This window comes from Apus apus, chromosome 4 (genome assembly GCF_020740795.1).
Source record: "Apus apus isolate bApuApu2 chromosome 4, bApuApu2.pri.cur, whole genome shotgun sequence".
Classification (NCBI taxonomy): domain Eukaryota; kingdom Metazoa; phylum Chordata; class Aves; order Apodiformes; family Apodidae; genus Apus; species Apus apus.
The window spans coordinates 24,294,464-24,321,999 of NC_067285.1; the positions used below are offsets into that span (position 1 = coordinate 24,294,464).

Below are 27,536 nucleotides of genomic sequence, written 5' to 3' on the forward strand. Positions count from 1 at the left end.
CATTAAGTATCAAGGTTGAGGGAAAGGCCCCAGAAAGCCCTTCGTTAAAGAGGAATTTACAGTACTTTAAGGTGACTGGAAAAAATACACCCTGTCAGAGTTTATTCCAGCATGCTCGATATAAACTGTCCTAGTAAGAGCAGGCATTGCCTCCAGTGGTCAGTAGCAGAATTTCACCTCTGTCTTCTTCCTGTGACATTCTCACGAAATTACAACATGAGATCACTGGACAATGTGCCATTTGACACTGATTAGAACAGCTTCTGTTTGGAAACATTAGCATGATTTGGTTCAAGAATTATTCTGAATTTGTCAAGAACTCTTATGTTTGAAGGAAGTTCTTGCATCTGATAATGGCACAATAACTTCATACAGGAAATACAACAGTTCTATTTAACAGAGGGGAAAACTGACTACCACTGAGATGAAACAACACTGTAAGTATTTGCTGGAGCAGATAATTATGCCAAACAAAACCACCACTGGGCAAGTAGACAGGGAAATCTATAGCATCTAATCCCTGGCTTTGAGTAGCCAAATTTATGAGAACTTAATCCAAATCTGTGGTTGGTGCAAAAAACTGAGATTTCTTCCATCATCTAAAAATGCTAGACAATTATTACATTTTGGATGTAAATTAACTCATTATGTTTGGGCCTGTGCGACCAATAAAGCTTAAGCATTTAACTTAGGAAATTGACTGACTAACCTCATCAGTAACTGCTCATAATATAATGCCTGTTCAACCTCAAACTTAGCCATTTCAGTTGCTTTTGAATTTGAGACACAAAAGGTACACTAGCAAACATAAGGTTCATAGAAGAAACTACATATGAAACAACTTCAACGAATTCAGTCCTGGTTCAATCAGCCAATGATACTGTGTAGCAGGGCACATGAAGCTGCTATACATCACAAGGAGAGCAAAGAACATTAGGTTATATTTTCGCAAGCACCGGACCAACTATTGACTGACAGGATAATCCCACTTACCTAGGGGCATTTTTCAGGATACTATTTAAATGGAATGTATCCCTTGATCAGTAAATTTTCTCAACCTTTCAAACATTTGCTTACCAGAACTAGAAAATCCCTTACGCACTGAATGTGACAAGCCAATACTATGTGATGCAGAAACATACCTGCTCACACGCAGAAGAGACATGGCTAAAGGAAAGGAAAACAAGAACAAAAAGAAAATTCACAGTACTTCTATTTTAGACCTTTCAGTACATTATAGAAGCAGTTATTTCTGCTTTCTGTTGGGCCAGTTATAGGGATAAAGAAAAACGCATGACTGTGCCCTGCCAGCATCTCACTCACCAGTCCTAGGCTCCTTCCTGTTCTTATTCAAATGCTACTTCAAGTCACCTAGGTAGGAGGGAACAGCCATGTACTTAAAATTTTAATTTCCTGCCCATTAAAGCACTTTGGCAAATTACTCACAGTGCCACAATGACAGATAAAAGAAATTGGATCAGAATAACTAATTGTGGCTACTTCCATCAGTCTTCCTTACCAGCTACCCTGATTCCACCAAAACCAACAACAGACATTTCTATCGGCTTTAATGGCTTGACGGAAGTAGAACAGGTATGAAACGTACTAAAAACTCACTCACTGCAGAAGCTAAATTACTGAGATGGCAGTTATGCAGGGTTGAAAACCACAAGTTAGTTATTTTTAAAAGCTCTGAAACCAGATGTCACAATCCACATTTTGTCCCTCAGCAATGTTGTGGTTTAAAAAAAGCTCCACACCTTAACTTTTCATAAAAGGCATTTTGTTCAGATGTAATGTTGTGAAAAAAAATGAGATTTATAGGCAATGCAATATATTTGCTTGTATTTATGTCATGCTAAATTAAGTATTTGTAAACCAAATGGTCAAGTCAATGAGTGTCAGCTGAAATGAAACTGAGCACTAAATTGGAAATTTTAACAGGACCATTACAACATGGTTGTGATATAAGCATGTCAAGAACATATTGCTGAAAAATACAATACACTTTGAGGCATGCCTGAGTTCTAGTGAAAAATCTTCTAAATATCCTCTTTAACTTAAAGGCAGAAGGAGAGCAAATGAGTAAGAACATGCATGTCAGCACAGGCTTTGCATAAATTATTTGAGACTACTTTATCATGTACAGTCTTAAGTTATAGTAGATAGTATCCAATGAGTGGTTCCTGCAGAGGTTAGAAGTTAAAAACAATGAATATTTAGAACTATATTGTTACAGATGGCATTACTTGAAAAAAGATAAACACAGTAAAGGAAGGATATTTGAACAGCAGATCAGAATTAAGTCAAGGTAATAGCGAATTTCAATTGTCAGGTACCCTACATGCAATCTTAATAATTTGACAGTAAAAAGGACTGCTATGCAATTCTGTGTGATTCTATGAAAACACCAGCACAGAATTTCTTTTTCGCAATGCATTCCTATTTTCCATTAATCACTCACGCATTTCTGATTCTAGCATTGAACAATGAATATTCATTTCCTTTACCCATCAAAACAATAGGTTAGTACCTGTCTTAAAGCTTCCATCTCTTCACTAGCCACTCGCTTCTCAGAAGAAGTGTTCTTTAGTTTGGACTCTGCAAGCTCCAGCTCTGTTTGAAGCTTATCCACCTCTTTAATTACTTGATCTCTCTCGCTCATTATGAGGCGGTATTCATTGAAAACTGAATCCCTTTCTTCCTTGTATTTTTCTGCATCCTTTGCTGCTTTCAGCTGCATTGTTTTGAACCGTGTCACCTCCGACTGTAATCGCTCCATCTCTCTCTGCAACTCTTTGTTCTGTGCTGTGGCACTGCTTAGTTCCTGCTGTACTGATTCATATCTAAAACCAAGCAGAAATGTCAGTAAGATACCTATTCCTCATTTTCCATTTCCATACATTAAGGATTTGGCTGCGCAACCAAATGTATGCATTAGCAAAACAAAACTGCAAAGGATATCTTAGACAATGTACTTTCAGAGCTGCAAAATAAAAGTTAAACTAATTACTGCTTTAAGAATATTAGTGAACCTTTGGGAATATTAGAGAACCTCTTCAGGGATCTGAAATGAAACTTGTTAGAAGTAGTTCAGAATTAATTTAATTCTTACAAGTTAATTTCTATCAAATTATTCTAAAGGCATTACAAAACATTGCCATTATTTCATACTACAAGTTTAACTTTATTTGTTACACTGAGATCTGCTCATCTTAGGTGATAATTCATTCTCCCAATACACACTCCCAGGCATGTGGGAAGAAGAGAAACAAATGCAGAATTGGAAAAAACAAAAAAAACTTCCACATGCCCAGATATGCCACAAGGTTGTCAATGAGCAATCTAGAGGATAAAAAAGTGGGCTTACAGTAAAAATGCAGGCAATGGAGTTAAAATAAAGTAATTCAAACATTACTGTTTGTTTTCATCAGTAGAAGATCCAGTAAAACTGAAACACAAAGTATCTTAAATAGTCAAAAGTAGCTTTTTTTTTTTTAAATGTAAAACAGACAAAACTATATGCACTTCATCACTGCAACTTACACACGTATTGCACAATCAAAAACAGGACATGAATATTTTGAAGCAGTAACTTGTGCTTATATTGACAAAGCATTCTAAAAAGTGGAAATATAATTCCACAGAAAAGTTCACAACTAGGTTTGAAAAGGAGCTTCTCCTGAGAGCAGGGTTTTACCATTATTTCCTAGCATGTTTTTTCCAAAACTCTCAGGCCAATGCCATTGACGAAAACACCGCACCTAACATGACGAACTTTCAGGTTTATCCAAATTTTAGGTGCCCACAAACCTCTGGCAGACTTGGTTCTCTCTCACACACACATCTCACACCATTTAAAAATGCAATTTTTTGTCCAATCCAGCATATTGCCTGACCTTTCCCAAGAGAGCTGTAAACCCAATTTCAAGTATTTCCTTGAAAACCTCAGTGTATTCAAAGCATTGCCATAGTGTTACTGGGGCAACTGCCAGTAATTTCAAAACCATCACCCTGCTCCTTTTGGGAAATTCTTCAATTTTAGAGATCATCAGGCTAGCAGTACAGAAGACCTAACATTACAATCTGGATTTCTTTGGTCTTTTCAGAACTTTGAGCATTAATATAGTATAGGAGAAGTACCAGGATATATTAAAAATCTACAATGAAGACTATGAAAAACAACCTCACTGTCATGTGAGAACTTACAGTATATTTGAAAACTATTTGGAGGTCAAATCAAGGACAACAGAGGGAAGATATAGAAGCAAGGAAAAGATTTAAGGCAATATTTGCCAAACAAAACAAAACAAAGTCATGAGTAAGGCAGGAAAAAAAAACAAACAACAAACCCCCCCAAAAAACCACACATCAAAAAAACACCAAAGAAAAAACACCAAAACCCAACCAAACCATGATAAGCATACTAGCATGGGGAACTGATCACAAAGGAAAGTCTCTACTGTAGGGGAGCATTCATATTAAATAGCAATAAAAACCTACATAAAAACCTGAAAGAAAAGTTCCAGCTGAAACACTACAGTCCTGCTTGACCTTGTATTGCTTCCTAAGGAGAAAATACAGGCAGCTGGATACATTTTCACAGATGTCCTCTGTAGACAATGCTAATTTCCTTCACTTCCAGGAATCCCTGGCAGTCTAAGCTACATAACATATTCTCTTATTAATCATACTCTCCTATAACTATGTACATGCTATTCATATGTACGTTATTATCTGCACTCAATCTCATCTTTTGAAATATAAAAATCTATGAATGTGGAATCAACTTTTTTTGGCATTAGTCTGTGGGAGTTGTGTATTATCCCTAACTCATGTCAGTGAAAACATTCTCAACATGCCTATAGAAACTCTTTGGAGTCCTTATGTATATTAGCCTTATTCCTACCCCATAGGGGTATCTGTGCTGGCTTAGTATCAAGGAAGAGCAGAGAGACCTGAAGTGTGGTGTGACAGTGTCTGTGCCCTTCTGTTTTGGCACTTGCAGCAGCACATGCCCAGAGAACCAAGACTCCCAGACATCTGCATCCAGTGAACTGTGCTGCCAGCCCGAAGCTCTGTTAGAGAATCCCACAGGGACTGCAATACTAATGTAATTAAAAGGTAAGTTATGCTTATCTATATTTGCTAAACACTTCAGAAAGTATATCCTCCTATTAATTTTTTTTTTAAATTTAAATAAAACCACACATTGAGGAATTTGTTTGGAACACTAAGTCCAAGGTTTGACAAACCTTTGTTTGTATTTGACTCCCATGTCTACAACTAAGATTAAACATCGCTTGAAAGGCAGACTGACCCTTTTTCACATGAGCTAAATATGGCAAAAATTCCTCATACAATTCCAAAACACTAGATGGGAAATCCTTTTCTCAAGAAAAAGCATGATTTCTCCAAACAAACATCCCCATTACATCTTCCAGGACTTTCCAGAAAATTTTATCATGAAATGCATGTTTAGTCCTCACACCACCATACACTAGAGAGAAAAATTATAAAATAATTAGGGAAGTATTTGATTCCACCACAGAGAAAATAAGATGTTACATTAGTATTGTTACTGCTTTCACAGTGTATTTGAAGATATCAAAACCAGTTTATACCTTCTAAGAGAGGTTGAATATTGCTGCTGAAAATGTATTGCTGTGTCCCTTTGCTTCATTAACATGTCAACCTGTTTCTGAAGGCGTCTGTTCTCCTCCTCAGCCTGTTCCAGGCGGCTCAGATCTGTATTGTGGCTTGCAATCTTCTCATTGTACCGCTTCCTCAGGGCATCATAGTCCTTCTTCACACCCTCTAGCTTGTCCATTGCTGTATCATAAAGTTTATTTAATATCTCTGATGACCCATTTTGCTTCATAACCTAAAAAGCATTACAGAAATTTTATTATGAAACTCAGTTTTTAATTAGTCCAATATATTTGACTTCAGATATATATTAGAAACAACATGAGAAACATATTAAACATTTTTAATAATACTTCTTAAAGACTAAGGAAACACTGAGCCTCTTCTAAGCATTACTGTTATGCTTCTATGCACTACTGTATATGCTTTATAACTGGGAAAAAAAAAATATCTGCTTTATCACAACTTAGAGTGCACAAGCTTAGAAAAATCTCTCTAATGGTAACTACTACCAAAAGTTATTCAACTCAGGTTGTTTGCAAAGTACTTTGTAATTCTAGCAAGAGGCAATCGTTATTTGATGAGCAAGATTATAGTTGTAATAGCTATGTTAGCTGTAATAGTTAATAGCTGTAATTTAGGAAATGACCACGAGGTGGCATTCCTGACAGGTTGCCTGTATCCTCCAATGAACAAACTGAATCATTTAAAACTTGAGAATAAAATCTACTCTAAATGTTATACACATAGAAATATATTTAATATTCATACAATGTCATCTGAGAACTACCCACAGAGGTTTTTGTTCCAAAAGCTATCCAGAAAACATAAACAGGAAGAGAAAAATCTATTTAAACATTAATAAAGTCTGACCTGAATCATAGTTTTAAATTAATTTCCATTGACATAAGAATCTTGTAGTAAACAGCAACAGTGATAATAAATGATCAGCAAAAAAAGAAATTCCCTATGAGCTTCAGTAAATCTAGTCCTTCTTCCTTCTCAAAAGGCAAAAACAATACCTGAAATGAGGCCTTTTTTTTTTTAAATGCTATGCTCTTTTTTTTTTCTTTCAAATTTAAATTTGGCTCTGATGGAGCAGTAGGAAGAAACAGATGTGCTCTATAAAGAGAGGTTCCAGGAACACATATAATCTGAACATTAACCTAAAAAAGGTATGTCCCCAACTATTAGAAAATCAAAGTATTAAAAATTAAGACGGAAAACAAGACAGAAAACATGAGCTCATACAAAAAGTTGAAACAAAACACATAGCAACTATGCTGTAAGCACAAACTGGCTCCTCATCTTCTTTTGTTGAGAGCAAGCTCCTGAACACACAAGAACCTGGATGCCCACAGACCAGAATGAAAGGAGACAGACAGGAAGTGCCCACTCTTTGCCCAATACTCCCTGCCCACAGGAAGCAGGTAACAACCATCACCACTTATTTACAGCCGCAAGATAAGAGAAACAAGTTCCTCAGCTTGACACTGGTCTCTCTGGCAAAGCAGCAGGTGTTACTGCTCAAAGTGGTTCTGGAATAAGGCTGCACTTCGGTGAGAATCTCACTGACATGGCTATTTCCACATGTATCTCTCTTCTCAGTACATTCAGTAGCATAACCCACACAGACTTGGACCCATGATTAGCTAGCATGCTTCAGTAAACCATTTCAGATATACTAAACATGACAAACTGCAAGCATACGTAAAGTCTAATACATGTTGATCTAAACCTGCTCAAGAGCCATTTTCCGGAAGACTACTTCCCAAAGCATTCTGGGAATAGGTTTGAGTACCAAGTATTTGAGACTCCAAACAGAAACAAACCACTTCTCATTGTCTAAATCACATATGGAATGCCTTTTTGCTGAAAGCATAATAAAAAAAAAAAAGGACAAATATACTAGAAATTGCATGGAATTCAGCATAACAGAGATTTGATGGAGGAAGGCAGAAATGCTATAAACAGGAAGCAATGTAATAAGGAAGGTCTCCCATTCAAAATCCCAGTCCGAGAAAAAGTAAATAGGCCCAGCTGGACCAAGAAAGACAGAAATGGAAACAAGAAACTTCATATACAAGCAGTAGAAACCTAAGCTGATCAGCTGCTACACAGCAAATCCATGACAATCCCACACAAAGAGTAACCTGATCAAAAGTTAAGGCCACCAAGATATGTTTTGCTACGGCCTGACAACAAAATGACACGTCAGACGGATCAACGTAAATAGCATTAGACTAATTCAGGTGAGAAATGACACAGACAAGATAAGACTCTTGGCGCCCCTTCAAGCCACCATGATTCACTCTCACATGCTGAGAAATGGAATTACACAACTTTCTTACGGAGTTACATACTTGGATTTCTTTAAGGCTTTAATTATGATGTTGACACGAGACTGAATTTCTTTAAATAAGAACTGACAACAAAACTTCAGCCTCCTTCTGTGCTGCCAGGTAATTTCAAACTTCAGGACAGAACCTCAAAATACAACAGGGTTCTCGTGGAGGTTCTACATACATCCCTGCTTTGTAGACTGGGGAAGTGGGGCACAGAACTAGTAAGCAATTTGCCAGCAAACCATTTCTGCCATGCAGAACATCAGCCATCTTCTGAAACAAGCTGCTAAATCATTTCACAGAGCAGCTCTCAAGATAATGTTAGAGGAAGGGATGAGAAGGAAATACAAATCTTCATTCCTCTTTGCACAAGCCCTCAAGCACCTCCTAAAGTACCACTCAGCACATCTAGCTTGCTTTGACCTTTGACCCTCCTACCCTAGCAAATTATTATTTTTGTTTGCATAGGTTTTGCTTCTGAAGCCTAATGTTTGACTTGTAAGTTTGCCCCGTGAATCAGCCTTAAAATTGAGATAGCCTGTTTAACCATTCCACGTGTTACCGTAACTATTGTAACTAACTGACCCAACTTTTCCACAGGTGAGCCATGGACTGGACATGGCCAGTTGCTCCTTACTATTACTCTTACTTAACTTCCTTCAGAATGTGTGAACAACATTGTCCTAGAGGCAGCCTATTATATACAGTTCTGAAATGTCCATGTCTGCCTAAAAAGCTTGTATTTTTTTTTTTTTCAGTTCAAAACCGTTTATCAGCCTGCAGGTTGGTACTAACTGAACAACATCATCAAACCTAAGTAAAAAAAAAAACTTAGCTCAATAATTCCCCAAACCATTACAATATCACTAGAATAATTTTAAAAACAAAAACCGTATTTGTCATTCTTTTCTTATTGTGATACTTTAAAAAAATAAAACATAGCATGCAAGTTTAAAGCTAGCCCTGTCCCATAAAACACACTAGGAAAACAGTCATCTTTTTAATCACTTTGCAACTTCAAGCTAGAATTTTGATGCCTCTCCACCCACTTATAAAAATATCACCATATACAATCTTCCTCATGTACATTTTTTTCATCTCTGAAACAGAATTTCTTAATACCAACTAATTCTATAGCCTTCATTCTTTTTTCAGCTAAACACATGAAATTAATTAGTATCGAAGATCTTGTTTTCTCCCCTACTGCTGTAAAATGTAAGGTGGATGTTTCAGAATGAGTAAGAAAAGGCAGCAACGCTGCACATTTTATTGGCTTATTTATCAGAGAAGCATTAATTACCTCTTCTAGCACTTAGACTCCACATTGCAGCTTACCTGCTGCTGCTGGCTACGCAAGTCTGTTATCTCTTTTTGATCCTCATCATGAAGTCTCTTCATTTCCTCACATGACTGCTGGAGGTGATTATGTTCTCGCACCAACTGTGTGTTTTTCCTCTTCAAAGTATCCATGTCCTCCTTCAGCTGTGACTGGTCACTCAGCAGCCGACTGTGCAACGTGCTGTCATGGCACACAAAAAATGCTCTTAGAAGCCAACTTGTCAGGACGAAGTCCTGGACTAGTGCATTTCAAGTAAGAGTTTCCTACCAAAAAAGGAAGCCAAACTAATTCAGTTCTGCATATTTGAATCTTCCAAGCATCAGAAAAAAAAATAAAATCAGAAACATAAATGGGCATAAACACAAAAATACATGAAAGTTCACAGTGTTCTTAAATCAGAAGAGATTATGGATATAGGCCACCCATCAATGCAATTTCATAGTCATTTTAAAAGGAAGCAGATAACCAGAAATGGTGTAATGCAAGCATAAGATGATCCTGGAGATAACAGGAATTATTCCATTAAACACCTCCACTTTCTCTTGGACCCCTCAGCTGAGCAGCAACTAACAAAAAAACCAAATGAAAAGTATAAAAATATCCTTGTATGCTACTGGTTTAGATACACCCCAAAAAACCCAAACAAACCCACAACTAAAAAGAACACGTTATATATGTTTAGACCACATTCAAGGAGGTACAAAGCTATCCAAGTTACTCCAAACTCCATTATGCAAGCCATAATTACTGAAAGAAATACACTCTCACTTAAAAACTAAACAACTGAGAGCCACAGGATGAGGCTGTCATTCAGATGACAAGGTAACAGGCCAAAATTAGGTAAGACCAGTACTGAAAAAGAGCAAAAAATCTATTGAATGTATTCTACTATCACAGATTAAATAAAGAGTGATGTTTGGATACTGACAAGTATTTTTCTTGTTGAAACAGAATGATTCAAACTGAACTATCACACCTGCTGGCAAAGTGCTGAAAGTCGGTATTATTTAAAATAACCCACATACAACACAAAGTAGTATACAGATTCAATTTACATGTTAAGATACTTCGCATTTTTTCCTTATGAAATTAAACACCAGTATTTCCTGCACAGAATGACCCAAAGCATTTCTCAAAAAAGCTCCTTAAAATTAGGTCAATCTAAAAAAAAAATCTTAACAAATAATAATTATATTGCACAACTGAGTGCACCGTCTTCACATGTAGGTTTTTAATCTGTTATTCAGATTTTGTTGGAAATAAAATTCTTTGGCATGGCAACTTGTTTTTTTTAAAGCATAGGGTTCTAAGAATTACTGCAGGAGAAAATATAACTTGAATAGCATATTCTGCTCAGTTTCTTTCTTTATCCTGAGAATTACTCACAGGATGAACAGGAATTGCATGCATGGACTTTAACGTGTGTTGTCTTGTTCTGGGCACCTACAATCCAACAGTGAAGTTTCAGACTCTCTACATTTTTAAATAGGAAACTGAGTTATTCAAATCCAAGTAATTAAATTCTTTAAAACTAATAAAAATAATTACCTTTTAATCCATTAAAACATACTATGCTTCTTCTAACCAGATAATCTTAGTCTGTAGTAAGCATAAATGCATAAGCTTGTACTCGTATACATGCATAATTCTGTAGAAGCCTAAACTGCTGCTTCTGAGGAATATGGCTATATTCTTAGTATACTCAAGTATTTCAATCACTCTTCCTTTTAATACTCAAGAGTTTTTCTCCTATATGATAGAGTAAATCCTTTTAACCTATCATGAGAATATAGAAATAAACAGAATGTAACACAGTATGGTTTCAGGGAGTACAGAACTCCTAAGTAATGTAAACAAAACACTCACTGTTTAGGATAAAGAGTACAAGTGGTTTATGTCAGCATTGGATTGACATAGGTAATTCAGCACTGAAAAAAAAAAGTTATCTACAATGTACAGAAGACTCATGTTTTGCACAGAATTCACTAGCAAATGAAAGTACTTGAAAATCCTCAAATGAAACTAGGAATAAAAGAAGCCACACAGCTTGCCAGATCTGTACCTGCTAACAACCTTTAATACTATTTTCAGGTTTTGGAAGAAGAATGTAAGGAAAAGATGCCTATCTTTGTGGGTGAAAGTGCCAGTTAAGAACTAGCAGCTCCCAATGAAAACAAATGTTGTCATTAAATACTTGACATATTTCATAGTGTAGATTGAAATGAAAAACTTAAAGCCAAGAATTTATCTTCATTTCTATTTCTGAGCTGAATTTCTTTCAAGTGAAGAAAACATGTTCTAACTTGCATCAATGACTGTTCCTTAACAGAAATACATGCTGGAAATATTTTTCCCTATTTACTGCATTTTCATAAATGTTTAAAATGGGTCTAAGCTTGTGTTAAAATTTACACAAGTCAGAGTGAGAGTTATCACAACCTATTAAAAAAAACAGTAACAAATTACATCCTCTCAAATTATATCCTGCTCTCTTGCCAGACAGTAAGACTATTGGATTGGACTGCAAGACAGTAAGTAGGTTCTCCTTGACAGTGTCCCATCAAGACATCAGAAATTTCTAACTCAGCTTCTTCTAAATAAAACAAGAAATCCATACTTGATCATTTAAAATAGGCCAGAAATGTTCTGTCTGATGTATGTAAACATTAATCTTGTGATTAAAGTGGAAAAACAGAATTAAAAAAAACCTTATTACCAGGTTCTAATAATTTATGATGTAGCACACAAAGTCTTACCTCATATAGCTTTACTAATACTTACTGATAAAAGTCTGCCTCTTTTGCTGCTTCTTCACACCTTTTTAGTGTTTTGGTGTGTTGATTCTGCAAAGACTGTAGATCTGACATGGCCTTCATGCACTGTATCTTCAGTCTTTCATAATCATGATTTAGCTTTGGACTAGGCCTAATATGGAAAAAGGATACAAAGTCAGACATAAGCTACTAAAGAGAAGGAAAATTCTGGGAAATTACTATCCGATATATAAATAGTAACACCCAACTGTTGATATTTAGGTAATATTATGCTTTAATTTTAATACTGACCACTTCATATTAAGATGCAACCACAAATAAAAATTCACTCACTTGAGCCTGTCTAACATGAACACAGCCGAAAACAGTCCTGAGCACACATAGACCTCTCCTCTGAGCAGCTCTATTATCACAGAGCAGAACTGCTACTTGATACTAGAACAAGTCAGTCACAGTACACCCAACTTCCCTGTGCTACCATGTCAAAACTCTCAAAGAAACAGCACAGAGTTGCATTGATAGCAGGGGTGAAATGAAGCTGCCAAAGTCAAGTGGGGGATGCATGGAAACCTGGGCTAGGAAAAACTCATGTAAGCAGTGGCTGGAGGACCTTATCTACAGCTCCCCAGGAAAATCAGAGTTAAGAGTTGAATGAAATAATTTCAGTGGGACACCAAACATATGCATCTGTGCCAGCAGAATTTGACTAGTTTGACTAACAGAGTACTGAATTTAGCTGATTTCACCACATCATTATGCTGAATTATGTATCCCATTGAGTGTTATCATGTTCTTTTAAACTACTAGAAATTAATGAGAAAACAAGTCAAAATATTTCTCACATTTCTATAAAATAAGCTGAATTTTGTTCAAATAATTAGGAATCTTCAGTACAATATAACCTTCCATACACCACTTTAAGTAAGCTAAACAATGTGAAAGCCAAAGTCAGCCACGAAAAAATATCTGACTGATTTTTTTTTTTAATATATTGGGATGGTTGGGAGAGGAGAAATTTTCTAAAATAATCTACCTTGTCAAGCAATTGACCAACACAGATTATGTCTAGAATGTGTGGTTGTTGCATATGATACCTTTTTATTTATTAGAAAAATAATAAACCATACTAGAAACTAAATTAGCAGGATTATGCCTTCTTGTATTGAAGCACTAAGCTTCTAAAAGAGACTAAATTGAATGGTTCCTCTGCTACAGTTACAAAACTTTTGCCCCACTGAATTTTCTAGCTTCAAAATTAAGCTTCTGACAGCTGTCCCTGTGTAACCTCTTGGGTTTCTTATAACTCCACAGGCAATGATAACAAAACAAAAACAAAAAAGAAAACAATTGTTTTCTAATTTAATTCTGTTTATTCTCATATTGGATATGCTCTGTTGCTGCACAGATCACCCTTTCTCCCTCCCAGCTCTTTCTCTCCCAAATGGCTTTACTGTCAATTCAGCCTGAAAAGTAATCAGAATTCTCTTTGCCTCAAACAGAAACAGTAACATGGATTCTGGAACTGAAATGCAGCTCACGCTAATCAAAATGAAAATGGTTTTGCACTGCTGCAGCAGTGAGAGCTGTTAAAACAAAACCGCCAGCCACATCTGATTCAGAGACTTTTAGGGAGTGCGTGTATGACACAAAAGTGCTTTTTAGCAACGCATACATATTTGGGTTGCTGAGTAGTAAGGCCTTAATTTGTAATACCTCTTTTTCTCTTTTTTTTCCCAGAAAAATGCTCCTGGGGAAAAAAAAAAATACCAAAAAGTCACTTCCTTAACTGAAAAATGTTAGCAACAATTAAATGCCAAATTCAAGTAAAGCAACCACATAATCAAGTCATATCTACAGGGATGTCTTCATGCCTTTTATTTTTCAATTTGCTGTTTAGGGGTGCTGAAAGAAGTAGTAGTGTATTCATACAGCGTTACAGACATATTAACACAACTATGGCAGTGTTATGCTTTTAAAATATAACCTACTTAGTGTAGGTAAAATTCAATTTGAAATGTTCACATGCTTGAAAGAACCACTAAAAACCCAAGTATTGATTTAAATTATACTTTAGGATGAACTTATTGAAAGCTGGCACCATCTGTCCACCACAGTCATTAAAATGACAGGAATAAAAGAAGCACAGTTTAGCTCTCAGTTGAAGTGCTCAGCTTACTGAAAGCCATTAGCACATGTGCACAGTAAGCTTGTAATCATAAATTCATATTCACACAATATATTTCAGTGTATTAATTTTTACTAAAGTTTCAAAGCTATGGTCTGAACTTATTCTACAAGTTTAACACCAATCTTGTCTATTTCATACATTGCTGAAGTAACACTTTGTTTTTTTTAAAAAATAACATTTAAATCCTATAAACATTTGAATACCATGTAGATAACTACAGATGTTAGCCTATTCACACAATGAGGAAAGAACAACACCACCATCAGTAACATCCTGCATTGCAGCTCATCTACATGAAATTAAAAAAATTTGGAAGACCAAGGCCATATATTCCACAATGCTTCTCCAAGGCTTTATGTTTCAGCAATAAAAACAGGGATAAGCACAGGAGAAGCATTAGTCAGAAGTTTAAAAAAAAACAAACAAAAAACCAAAAAACAAACATTGCAATAAAGCAGTCCATTCAAATACAAGTAGTATTTGACTCTTGTTTAAGTAAGACCACCACAGTTTTATGCTAAAATGCCTGACAAAAGACATTGCTATGAGTTCAGTAAAGAGGAGGTACCAGTTACTATTTTGGAAATGTTGGTTCAAAGGATAAAAGAATTTAAAATGCTATTATCAAAGGTCCACCTGTTTTTCTAATACTCATAAAACAACGCTAAAAACACTTTGCGGTCCAGTGGAATTATCCTGAGCATAAATCAAGGCCACTGTGAGACTTATTTTTAAACGTATCTGATGATGAAATAAAAGCTAGTGCCAATAAAAGATCCAACTTTGTGGGCAATGCCTACCCAACAACTTGTACTACTGCAATTCCATGATGAGCAAAACCAATTACAGATAAAACAGTCACTCCTCAAAGGCAGTCTTGAGGGGTTTCACTTGTATTGCAGGTTTCTTTTCTACTGCATAAGCACTATGAATAGCAAATTTAAGTCTATAAAGTGGACCCTGAGCACATCAAATTACTTGTCAAATCTTTGCTTAACCACCACATGTGCACACATACAGTCACTGTCAAGTGACACCAGCACAGCATGAGTATTCCTACCTCTGCCCAGCACAGATGACATGTTCACCTGAGTCAGAACACACAACCCACTTCTGTGACTCCTCTTCCACTGCTCTAGGCTTAATCAACACTTGCTTTAGAAACCAGCTCTCTGTTTTGCAACTGCCAGCCTTCACAGCCAGTGCAGCCCAGCTTACAAATGTGTTGTGAGCTGCAACTGTTTTGAAGCACATCACTGTGGCGTGTTAAGATTTGCCTCTACACCACCTGTGCTTGGTGCAGCCATGGTTAAAGCAGCACACAGCCAACAAACCAAAAGCCCTCTTCAGGTTGTAAAAGTCACCATCTAAATAATGATCTTTCAGCTTTCATACTTCAGCGTAACATTTTACAAATTAAAAATTTACAAGTCTAGGCTTGGACTCAAGGAAGGGTGAAGATTAGTTTTGTATGAGGAAAGAATGCAAAACAAACAAAAAAATACCACCAAGCTTTCAAAAATCATAGATGTGTATGTGGATAGGAGAGGTAGTTACTTCTATACTTAAGGAAAATATGCCAACTAATATTCTTCATTAGCTTCCCACTCTTCAGGATTTGCCTGGAAGGTAGCATCCTCCATCTAACACACTGCCCAAGTACTGCCCAAATACAATGTTTATTTTGATGAGTTTTTCTGTAAGCTGTAAACATTTATGTTTTCCACAGCATACAAATCTTACACTAGCAGCAGCAGATTAAATTGACAAATAAAGAGATAAAAGTAGGGCAGTCGAGAGGACAATTCATCAAAACCTTATTAATAGCATCCTGGATTACAGAGAACATTATTGTAAGCTATAAAATCCTCAATGCCTAAGCTCTAGTGACTTCAAAGGAGTCCCTCTGTATAAATAACTGGAAGATATACAGAAAAGTCAACATTTGACAACCTTTCCTTCTCCCATCCCCATAACGCTTAGAGATCCTCAGATTGAACACAACACTGTTAAAGTAGCCCTAAGAACTCAGAGGTAGAGGATGCAAGCATTCAGAAGGGTAGCCAAGGAGTAAATAAAACAGACAGATTCTCTCAATGCCAGTTCACTGGTTCAAATCTTGACCTTATTTCATACACATAGAAAGTTCAGTTAATGACCTCACAACATATACAGGACAGAAACTATTTCCTTACTATATAATAGTATATACTATAAATAGTATAATTTTAGAGCTATTTCCCTTTCTTCTCTCTTGTTTTAAAAACAGCAGTCTTCCTTCTCCTCCCATAACATAACCCAGGAAGCCTAAACAATTTGTTTGCTTTTTTCTCCCTATTCCCCTCATTCCACAGCAGAATTGGCAAAGGAAGTGGCACTAGGCATTCAATGGGCAGCTCAGAAACCTGGATGTGGTCACTTACACAAGCACACATCAAGAGGATGCACGTACATTACAGCAACGTGTACATTGCAATATCCTTGCTTTCTACAAGCAAGCAGGAATCAAGACACTTGAAAACACTGAGAAATAAATTAAAATGTTACATTTCCCTAATTTTTACCTGCAGTCATCAAAAGTTGATCCAGGAGATGAAAGTGCAAGTCGCTTGCGCAGCTCATCCCTCTCTCGGGTTACCTGACGGAGCTGATAAAGTATCGTCTCCAGCTTCTCACTCATCTGTCTCGTGTCTATTACAGGTGGTGGAGATGATGGTTTACCAGTAGTACCTGATCAAGAGATAAATAATTGGCAGTCAGAGAACTCCTAAGAACAACAATACAACTTCACTATAATTTAGAAGATCCTATATTTTGTTTGCAGAATCCTGGTCAAAAATGAAACAAGTCATGGAAGTTTTCAGCAAAGAAACTACTACAGCACAGGAGCTCTTTCCTCTCCATTATCTAGCAGCATAGACATACTATTCTGCTATATGCTACCACCAACATTTATTTTTAATGCAATTCTATGCTTTCACGTGTCACAATTTATCAGTCTAGTACATGGAGTTAAAGATATGACATGCTAACAAACCATAAGAAACAGGTTTAATTTTAAACAACATTGGCTAAAATGAGCTCATTGTTACCACTGCAACTGGGCTAGATATCAAATTTCCTCTAAGGGGCAGTCATAAATTCAAGAGTTCTGTGGGAGCTTTTAATTCTCCACTTGGTTAACATCAGAGATGAACGATGATGCCAATGTCTTTTCAGAGAGCTCTAACAATACAGAGACTTTTCTTCCACCTGAAAGATAAGAGTCTGGTATGTAATGTTTCACAACATCCTGACAATTAATTCAACTGTAATTTATTTTTGCTCATTTTAGTCCCAGACATATGAGAGCAAACTCAAAAGATACATGACACATATATGAAAGTCAAAGGCCTAAATGTATGCAGATTACTATTTTTCTAACCAAAAGAGAAATTCTAGAAATAGTTTGCATAATTATACAATTGAAACAAGTTGCTGATATATGTATTAACTTGTAAGGATGTATGTTATTATGCCTTTTTTTTTTTTTTTTAATGAAGAAACAAAAGATACATGAGCTCTCCTGTCCCTGCCTTTTCACAGAATTCTTTCATCTGATCAAATGCTAATGATGCAAGGATTGGCTTTTTATCTTACCCAGTTCAGGAAGGTATTACAAAATGCAAAAACTCCCTCCAGCTTTTTAGTAGAACTACCTGTGCCATATAGTTCCCACAGCAAACTAACTGCAAGGTCAGTGCTATCATACATACAGCATCTAGAATAATAGGATGCCTGTTCTTATTCCTTTCAGCTGTTACTGTAATTCGATAATAAGAATTGATGAGCATAGACTTCTTTTAATCTAGCTATTGCACAATAATGTATGTAAAAGCTGTAAAAGCAAACTGAAGAAATTAAAAAAACGGCAACAGCCTGCATTCTGTAAAAAGTTTGTTCAAACTCTGTACAAAGTTGCATCACTCAAAATAATTCTGTGGAGGCTGCATTTGGGCTTTCTCCTACTACTTTGTTTCACTCCTCCATTCAGATGGAGCCCCTTCATCCATAAGGATTAAGAATCTCACAATTTTAAAATGCAGTGATCCTTTCCTTTTCTAAAATAAGAACCACTCTACATAATTTCTAAGGTGAAATTAAATGGAAACCACTACTAATATAAATGTGATATTCTAGGCTCATGATACATGGAATAGATAGAGATTTAAAAAAGTCATTACATATACCCATTTGGAATAGTTTGGACACATCAATGAGCAGAGAATTTCATAAAACAAGGGAAAAGGTAAAGGCAGACAAACCTAATTCAGGTACTGACAGGCTGCACATTCTTCAGTAAATTCAGTGGCAACCTACATGCCCTCTCGCTTGAGCTGATACATCAGACTATCTGTAACACTGAAAAAGTGCCCTTCTCATCCTTACAGAAAAGCTCAAAAGCTGATCTGTCATCCTGTGGCTGCTTGCGAGTAAAACAGATGAACAGGACATGACGGTCACAAGAGAATGGAGGACATGATTCAGGAAGGCTGGTGTACTTTACAAGGAGGAAAGTGTATTAGATTAACAAGCCCATCACTATAGCAGTGTTAACCCCAGCAGCAGCCCCATGGACAGTAACCGCTACACAAGTCCTACACAAACACTCAACACCTGCTCTGGGAACCTAAAATATAGTAAAAGAAGGCAAGAGTTATACCTCTGCTCCTCCAACTCTTTTCCCATCCAGTTTTGACAGCATCCCCATGACAATCTTCTTTAGGTAAGGAGAACATTTGTGAGCACAGTCCCAAAACAGTGCCAAGCAAGACTGCTATATATAAATACAGCCTAATTAGCCCCAGGAAAGAAGCTTTCTCAACTGATGTGTAACCATTCTTCTTAGTACCAGAAAATGTTCTTTTTCATTTTGCCACTTTTTACATGGTCCTCAACAAATAATTTAATCTCAAATGTTGGTGATAGCGATGCCAAGACATAGTACCAGAGAAGAGATGTATGCTCAAGTGTTAAGTCTGATTTGTGGATACTCAAAAGAAACCCCCAAAAAAGCAAAACAAAACTCAACCTAACAAAAAAACTTAAGTAAACTCCTCTTTCATGAGAAAAATTCAATATTTGTCATTTCCTTTAAAGGGGCTTTTATGGCTGAACACTAAAAGCCTTTTATTACATCTGACATCCCAATGCAGAAGGAAAGTGACCTGTGCTTCCAAGCTTTGTACTCTTTTTCCATCTGACTACGTATTTTATGCAACAGGACTTCCTTTCTGCACTTTAGCCAAACTGGTCTTAAAACGTGCAAGCCAAAAGACTAAATCTCGATTATCTAAATTACGCCACCTTTCAGTAACTCCCCTGCTTTCTCAAACAACCCACATCTGTGAAAATGCATTTACTGCATATCCTGCCAAAAGCAACTCATTTATCTGCTTCAGTAAGCCTCACAGCTCACTTTTCATGTGAGCTGCACTTGGGCTCTGAGAACCCAACTGCATGAAAGTCACTTCCCTGGCCAGCCTCCAGGTAAGCAGTGCTCCACCAACTCCTGAAACAGCAGGCAGCAGGGATGCATCGCGTGGGCAAAACTGAGTTTGCCCAGAATGCAGTAATGCATTAAATCCTGAGTACACAAGAAAATAATCTAAAGCAAGATTTTGTCAGATTTGCATCAGATTTGCATGTACAAAAGAAAACAATTAAAAACAGAAGCTGGGGCAACCAGATTTTCTATAATTATAGTTCAAATGTTGGCCTTTGTGGAAACCACGAGATTCATTATTGTAGTACACACCAAATACAATTTTGGATGATTACTCTAATCATCACTGATTTAAGACATACTACAGACTCAAAGAAACCACTGCTCAGTTAGCTTCATATTATTTGGGGGTGGGGTAGCACACTTTTTGAAGAAAAAAACATGGTAAGAGAAACAGGGCTAGAAACTTGTTAAATTGACCAAGATGTGCCATGATGCTGAATCAATAGCAGGTTGAGATGGGAATATAGGTACCAATGCATAAACAACTACTTTTAAGAAATATCATTAACATACTCTGAATTATAATAAACTCAGTGCTCTTTGAGGAATACACTTAAATGGCAGACTCCACTAATTCAAATGGCAATCTGCTACCAATTAACAGAATGACTGACTTGTACAATTATTTTTTAAGCCCATCTTATAAATTTGTGTCAATTCTTGCTTGCAAACAATCAGAAGACTATTCATTGTACAGTTAAGCTTTTTTTAATGCTTTCTTTCAAAAAAATAAAATCAACAGTGATGTTCAGAATATTATTTCTTTATGGCCTAGTAAATCATGACAGAAAACATGAAAGATTCCTTGCTAGATGTATTGCAACACATGTTCAACAAGGTTTCTTCCTAGACTCAGGAAGGCACAGGGACTAAACTTTTGCCTGCTGTAGGCAAATGCATGCTAAAATATTTACTTTCTTTCAATTATTTATGAGGACTAGAACAAGCCTGCACACTAGAAGTTACCATTTAGAAACGTCTCTTCAGATAGATCTTTTGAAGTCATCTTGAAATAGCAGTGAGAACAGAATAGAATTGCATGTGAGTGAAATGAGTAAAAATAAGCAGCACCACATTGTGGAAAAAGAACTGAAAGTTAAAATAATGAACTGTGGAAACAGTTTCATCAGACAGACAGAAAACCTAATAGGTTACGATAGCAGTGAGGATCATGTAACATGCAAGGACAAAAGATTGGGTAGCACATCAGTATTTGTTTTCATGCAGAATATAACAAGCTAAACAAACCCACTGGCACGTAAAACAAACTTTCAACTTCAGTAAATCTAAGACTTTAGAAAGAACTGAACAGTGATTCTAGAAAGACCATATGAAATAAAATCTGCAATCTAATATTAAAGAATGGCAAAGAGGGGGGCAAAGAGGCCAGATATGTCAATTCAAAAATTATTTGCAGAACTTTGATGAGCTTATATAACAGAGAGTAAAATCTGTTAATATGACCAAGGAAAACAATGCTGAAGCTTCTGGATTTGAATATTAAGGAGCTCCCTGGTGGCAAAGCTCAGATCCTACATTTGTCAGACCTACCACCTCACATTGAAAGCATAACCTAAACAGAAGTGTTCCATCAAAACCCAAAAGGAACGATGACCAGGGTCAGCCACTGCACACAAACCAAGGAGATAAGATTCCACCAGCACTCATTCATTCCTTCATACCTTCTCCTGAAGGAGTTGTGAGCATCATCTCAACAGACTGTTTTATAGTGCCAAAAGAAAACTGCTGACACCAGAAGGACTTCTTGAATGCAGAGACTGATAAGGAGCCTCAGGAAGTAGTGAAAGACACTGTGTTCCACACATACTGTCTGGAGTGCAGGAGGATGGGTATTCACATACACCGTATTTCCATTCAAATTATTGTAGACCAACCAAACCTTCAGAAATTCCTCCAGGGAGCTGCCAAATGTTAAGATGATATTATGGAAAACAAAATACCATCAATTTGTCAGCATACAAAATTAACTTTTTTGTTGTTATTGTTGTGGTTTGTTGTTTTTGTTTGTGTTGTTTTTTTTTTTAAACAGGGCACCACATCCACTGAGTAATTCTTGGATACCTCTGAAGTGACAGAACTTGAGGAAACATTATGCATCACTAGATGTACACCTATAGTTGCCAGAAAAACAGATGCCACAGAAGTCAGTGATAATACAATAAAGCTATTCAAAGTCATTATTACTTAAGATCATTAACAAACACACTGAAAATTAGGTAAAGATTAAGGACAAACCCTAAATTACTCTAAGTCTGCAGAAGAGGGTGTTTATTTCCTAAGTTAAACGTCTTGTTTCCAGTAAATGAAACAGGTATTCTTCAGATAAAAGGACAAGAAAATGAAATAGTAAATAAATCTACAAAAAGAGATTTAATTCAATCATTGAGGCCAAATTGTACTTGAAAATTGCTTCTGAGTAGAGAAACCGATCAGTGAGGATGTGGAATGTTGAAGGCAATCACCACAACACAGAAAACGATTCTGAGGTGGTGTACTGGTAGTGTTCCTAGGACGTTTTCTTAATCATTCGTGACCTTTCAGCAGGTGTAATGTCGTCATTTTTTCCCTTGCCAGTATGTGTTAACTGTTGAGGTTATCTGCACTAAATATCTAAATAATGTGCCTGTGCTGGTAAAACAAAAAGGTAAGAACTACAATTAGAGATTGCTATGGGTTGTTGGGGGCTGGGAAGGAAAGAAATCATTTTTTCAGACAAGGAACAAGGATGTTTATCTTTCACTGAAAGAGTATCATAAAACATACCTACAACTGAACATCTCCTATGAATAGTGAAAACAATTACTTTGTTATATATACCTGTAAAAAGTGTGAAGAAATAAACTGACAGTTGGTCAAAATGGTCAACATAAAAATATAAGGGAATGAAAGACTGCACATTGTCGGGAATGAATTATTACCTCACAGGAGGGAGATAACGCTTGCATTGGACTAAGATTAAGTAACTTGAATTACCGTTAGTGAAAAACTATCTGTAAATAACCTGTCAGGCTGATAAGCTAACAAAGCAAGGAAATACTGTCAGTTGAAGTCGGACATGCTTGGTGGGGTCAGATATATGACCAGATACATGGCTGCAATAGACAGTCATAAAAATGTAGTGCCAGTGCTGGTGTTTGTTACAGGCTTATATGTAAATTCCTATAGGAAAAGGTAATACTGTGATATGAACAGCAAGACAAAACACTTAAAACTAAAAAAGTGATATATAGAACTAAACAGCTGTAACAATAATAGTCTGTTAAAAGATGAAGGTGTTAATATGCAGTGTGCAATGAAGAGGAAATAAGACTGATAGCTATAATCACAAGAATGCAAAGAGATCTGGCTGTAGAAAGAAGAAAATTATACATGTGGAAAGATGGAGGGTTTTTTCCCTTCTGAAAATTCTCTCATGAGTATCTCAGTGTATTTTCAAAGAATGGAAGAGTAAGCAAGGCCTTTCTGCTAAAATCTGACCCTGAAAAAGCATAATGCAGGCTATCTGCAGAGCACTGATTCCTGCGAGTGAGCTGCTGGCTTCTACTAAAGAACAGTTCTTTAAAAAAAAAAAAGACACTGTCCACTGAAGAGAAGAACAACATTTTTAAAGCTCTAAAGGAAAACTCTGAAGTTTCACTATGGTACTAGGGTAGATAAAAAAGGGCTTGATTCCAGTAACTATAATCCTGACATGGCATCATATTGCTCAGGTCATTACTGTGTTACTAGAGACTGTAGAAGTAGTCTCTAGTAACAATTGGGTATCAAAAGTCTTGAAATATAGCCTTTAAGTAAATTCACAGAGGCTTTTTTATGAAATGTGGGCCAGAACAAGAGCTTACCAGGCTACTGTGAATAGAAAAAAAGGAGTCTGGTTTTGGAAGAGCAAGGAAATTAAAATACTAAAAAAGGAAAGTGGGAGTAGATGATTGAGTTGCACAGAAACTTCCTGTAGCAAACAAACTTCATTATTTCAGGCTGAAGCATCATGTAAGTATTTAAGATTGTATTATATAATCAACAGATAATCTTCCATCTCTCCTTACAGGTCCAGAAAATTATCTGCTGGGATACAGAAAGAACATCTGGTCCAACCATCCTGTTCAAGGAGAACCATCTAGAGTCAGCTGTCCAGTACTATGTAATTTAAGTTCAGTTTAGTGATTGGTAGCATTTCTCTTCAAAATTATAAATGTCAGATGACTGAGTGCACTATAAAAACTGGTGTGCTTTTTTTTTTTTTTAAGGAGGGTCTTCATTTTACATGCTTTTCTTCTCCATTACCGTAACCAGCCAAGTGGGAGTCTAGCCAGCAACTGTCACATACAGCTCTCTTACTGGTGTCTATCCAATTCCTAAGTGAAACTGCTGCTCTGTGCCTGGCACGCCAGGCACTGAATCTCCATAAGTTATTATTCTGATGTCAGAAATGCAGGATTGTAGCTTCATTCTGAGAGCCTGTTGGGCATGGGGAGTGAGCAGATGAAGAATGCTTCTATTTACACAAAAATATTTGTCATTAGCTAAGAGCAAAGAGAAAGAAAATACAGAGAGCATGACAATTTAACATGGATTTATTCCTCTTAGGGGGTAAAAAGGTGAGGCTGAAGCACAATGGTGGGATGAATGTATATCAGCAATTATTATCATACCTCTTTGGGAAATTAACAATATTTGCCCTCAGTAGCATCAAAACTAGCTATTTTACATGCACACCATGAACTTTATTAATACATGAGAAAAAAAAGGAAGGAAGCACAAGAATATTGTCATGTAGACCAATTTTGAGTTGTGAGGAAAAAACACAAGAAAAAAACTGTAAGGAGCAATGACCTGTCCCTCTGTATTTTTATTTACATACAGATACAAAAGAAAGAAAGCAAATACACCTACAGTCAAGACAGATAAAACTACAAAGAGGACTTTCTTCTTCAAGGCTTCTACTCTGCTGCTACACAAGTGGCAAAACTAACTTCCACTCAACTGTTTTTTCTACCACATGCACATGAGGCTGGAATCACAGAATCACAGAATCCTAGGGGTTGGAAGGGACTTCAAAAGATCATCTAGTCCAACCCCCCTGCCAGAGGAGGATCACCCAGATCACATCACACAGAAATGTGTCCAGGCGGGTTTTGAATGTCTCCAACGAAAGAGACTCCACAACCTCTCTGGGCAGCCTGTTCCAGTGCTCTGTCGCTCTCACAGGAAAGAAGTTCTTCCTGATATTCACATGGAACCTCCTATGCTCCAGTTTGCATCCATTGCCCCTTGTCCTGTCACTGGACATCACTGAAATAAGCCTGGCTCCATCATCCGGACACTCACCTTCATATATTTGTAAACATTGATGAGGTCGCCCCTCAGTCTCCTCTTCTCCAAGCTAAAGAGACCCAGCTCCCTCAGCCTTTCCTCATAAGGGAGATGTCCCACTCCCTTAATCATCTTTGTGGCTCTACTTTGTGGAAGTTCAGTCTTGCTGCATCCCTCATGCCCTACAAGCCCAACAAAGCAGGGAAAAAGAAAAGTGCTTGGATGGCAACACACTACTGGTGATAGACTAGCCTTAAACTTTTTCTGAGTAACATTATTTTCTGAGTAACAAACTTTTCTGATGTTTATGTGGAACCTCCTATGTTCCTGTTTGTACCCACTGCCCCTTGTCCTATCACTGGACATCACTGAAAAAAGCCTGGCTCTGTCCTCCTGACACTCGCCCTTAACGTATTTGTAAACATTGGTGAGCTCACCCCGCAGTCTCCTCCTATGGAGATGTTCATCTTTATGACTCTGCACTGAACTCTCTCAAGCAGTTCCCTGCCCTTCTTGAATTGAGGGGCCCAGAACTGGACACAATATTCCAGATGTGGCCTCACCAATGCAGAATAGAGGGGGAGGAGAACCTCCCTTAACCTACTAACCACACCCTTTCTAATACACCCCAGGATGCCATTGGCCTTCTTGGCTACAAGGGCACACTGCTGGCTCATGGTCATCCTCCTGACCACCAGGACCCCCAGGTCCCTTTCTCCTACACTGCTCTCCAGCAGGTCAGCCTCCAACCTGTACTGGTCCATGGGGTTGTTCTTCCCCAGATGCAAGACTCTACACTTGCCCTTGTTGAATTTCAACAAGTTTCTCCCACCCAACTCTCCAGCCTGTCCAGGTCTCACTGAATGGCAGCACAGCCTTCTGGTGTGTCAGCCACTCCTCCCAGTTTATTGTCATCAGCAAACTTGCTAAGGGCACACTCTGTTCCCTCATCCAGGTCGTTGATGAAAAGACTGAATAGTACTGGTCCCAGTATCGACCCCTGAGGGACTCCACTAGTCACAGACCTCCAAATAGATTCTGTTCCATTGACCACAACTCTCTAACTTCTTCCTTTCAACCAGTTCATGATCCACCTCACTACCTGATCATCGAGACCACACTTCCCCACTTGACGAGGATGCTGTGGCAGAGTGTAAAATGCTTTACTAAAATCAAGATAAACCACATCTACCATCCTGCCATCATCTATCCACTTAGTTTCTTCCTCATAGAAGGCTATAGGGTTGGTCAAACATGACTTCCCCTTGGTAAAACCATGACTGCTCTTAATGACCCCCCCATCCTTGTTATGCCTAGAGATAGTGCCAAGAATAAGTTGTTCCATCACCTTTCCAGGGAGGGAGGTGAGGCTGACCTGTCTCTAGTTACCCAGGTCCTTCTCCTTGCAGACTGGAGGGACATTTGCTGTCCTCCAGTCCTCAGGCACCTCTTCTGTTGCCCACGACTTACCAAAGATGATGGAGCGTGGCCTAGCAATGACCACCACCAGTTCCCTCAGCACCTGTGGGTGTATTCTGTCCAGACCCATCGATTTATGGATGTCCAGATTGCTTAACTGATCCCTAACCCAATCCTCATCTACCAAAGCAAACTCATCCTTCATCCTGACTTCTTCTGGGGCTTTAGGGATCTGGGGCTCCTGAGGAGAGTCTGCAGCAGTAAAGACAGAGGCAAAGAAGGCATTCAGTACCTTCCCCAATCCATATATTCTCCTTTTCCACTTGAGCTTGCATAGCAGTTCCTTGTGTAACCATGTGGGTCTCCTGGTTCCTTTACTTGATTTCCTATCCATTGGGATGCTCTGATCCTGAGCTTGCAAGAAGTGGTCCTTGAATGCTGACCAACTATCTTGAGCCCCTTTACCATCTAGTACCCTGTCCCATGGGACTTCAACAATTGCTTGAAGAGGCCAAAGTTGGCCCTGCGCAAGTCCAAGGCTCTGGTCCTGCTAAGTATTCTGTTCCTCCCACACAGGATCCTGCATTCCACCACCTCATGATCACTGCAGGCAAAGCTGCCATTGATCGTCACCGCTTCACCCAGACCCTCCTTGTTGGTGAGCACAAGAACCATGTGTGAGCTGCTCGACAAAATGAAGCAAGGTAGACTAAAAATTAAAAACTGTTAAATATTAATGAAAACTAGTGTTTTGAACTGCAGAATAATAAAATAGATAGTTTTTCTGCCCCGTGAGGAAGGTATATGTGAGTGCAGAAGTGAATATATTCCTTTGCATATGTGTGTCTGTGCATGTAACTACCAATATCAAACTGAACATATTCCAAAGCTTATAATGTTTTTGTACCATGAGATAATTAAATTTTTTCACTGATGCATT

At 37.5% G+C, this 27,536-nt stretch overlaps 1 protein-coding gene across 8 annotated transcripts in view; it reads right to left on the reverse strand.

Annotated features, from left to right (window-relative positions):
• The window catches only part of DLG5 (discs large MAGUK scaffold protein 5), a 104,209-nt gene that overhangs the window by 38,166 nt on the left and 38,507 nt on the right, over positions 1-27,536 (reverse strand). For all 8 annotated transcript variants that reach the window (XM_051619750.1, XM_051619748.1, XM_051619745.1 and 5 more), the window contains exons 3-7: positions 16,860-17,025; positions 12,115-12,258; positions 9,330-9,513; positions 5,625-5,884; positions 2,534-2,846 (exon numbers count right to left, since the gene is read on the reverse strand). In XM_051619750.1, coding sequence (XP_051475710.1) covers positions 2,534-2,846; positions 5,625-5,884; positions 9,330-9,513; positions 12,115-12,258; positions 16,860-17,025 — 1,067 coding nt within the window. The remainder of the gene's footprint in view (positions 1-2,533; positions 2,847-5,624; positions 5,885-9,329; positions 9,514-12,114; positions 12,259-16,859; positions 17,026-27,536) is intronic.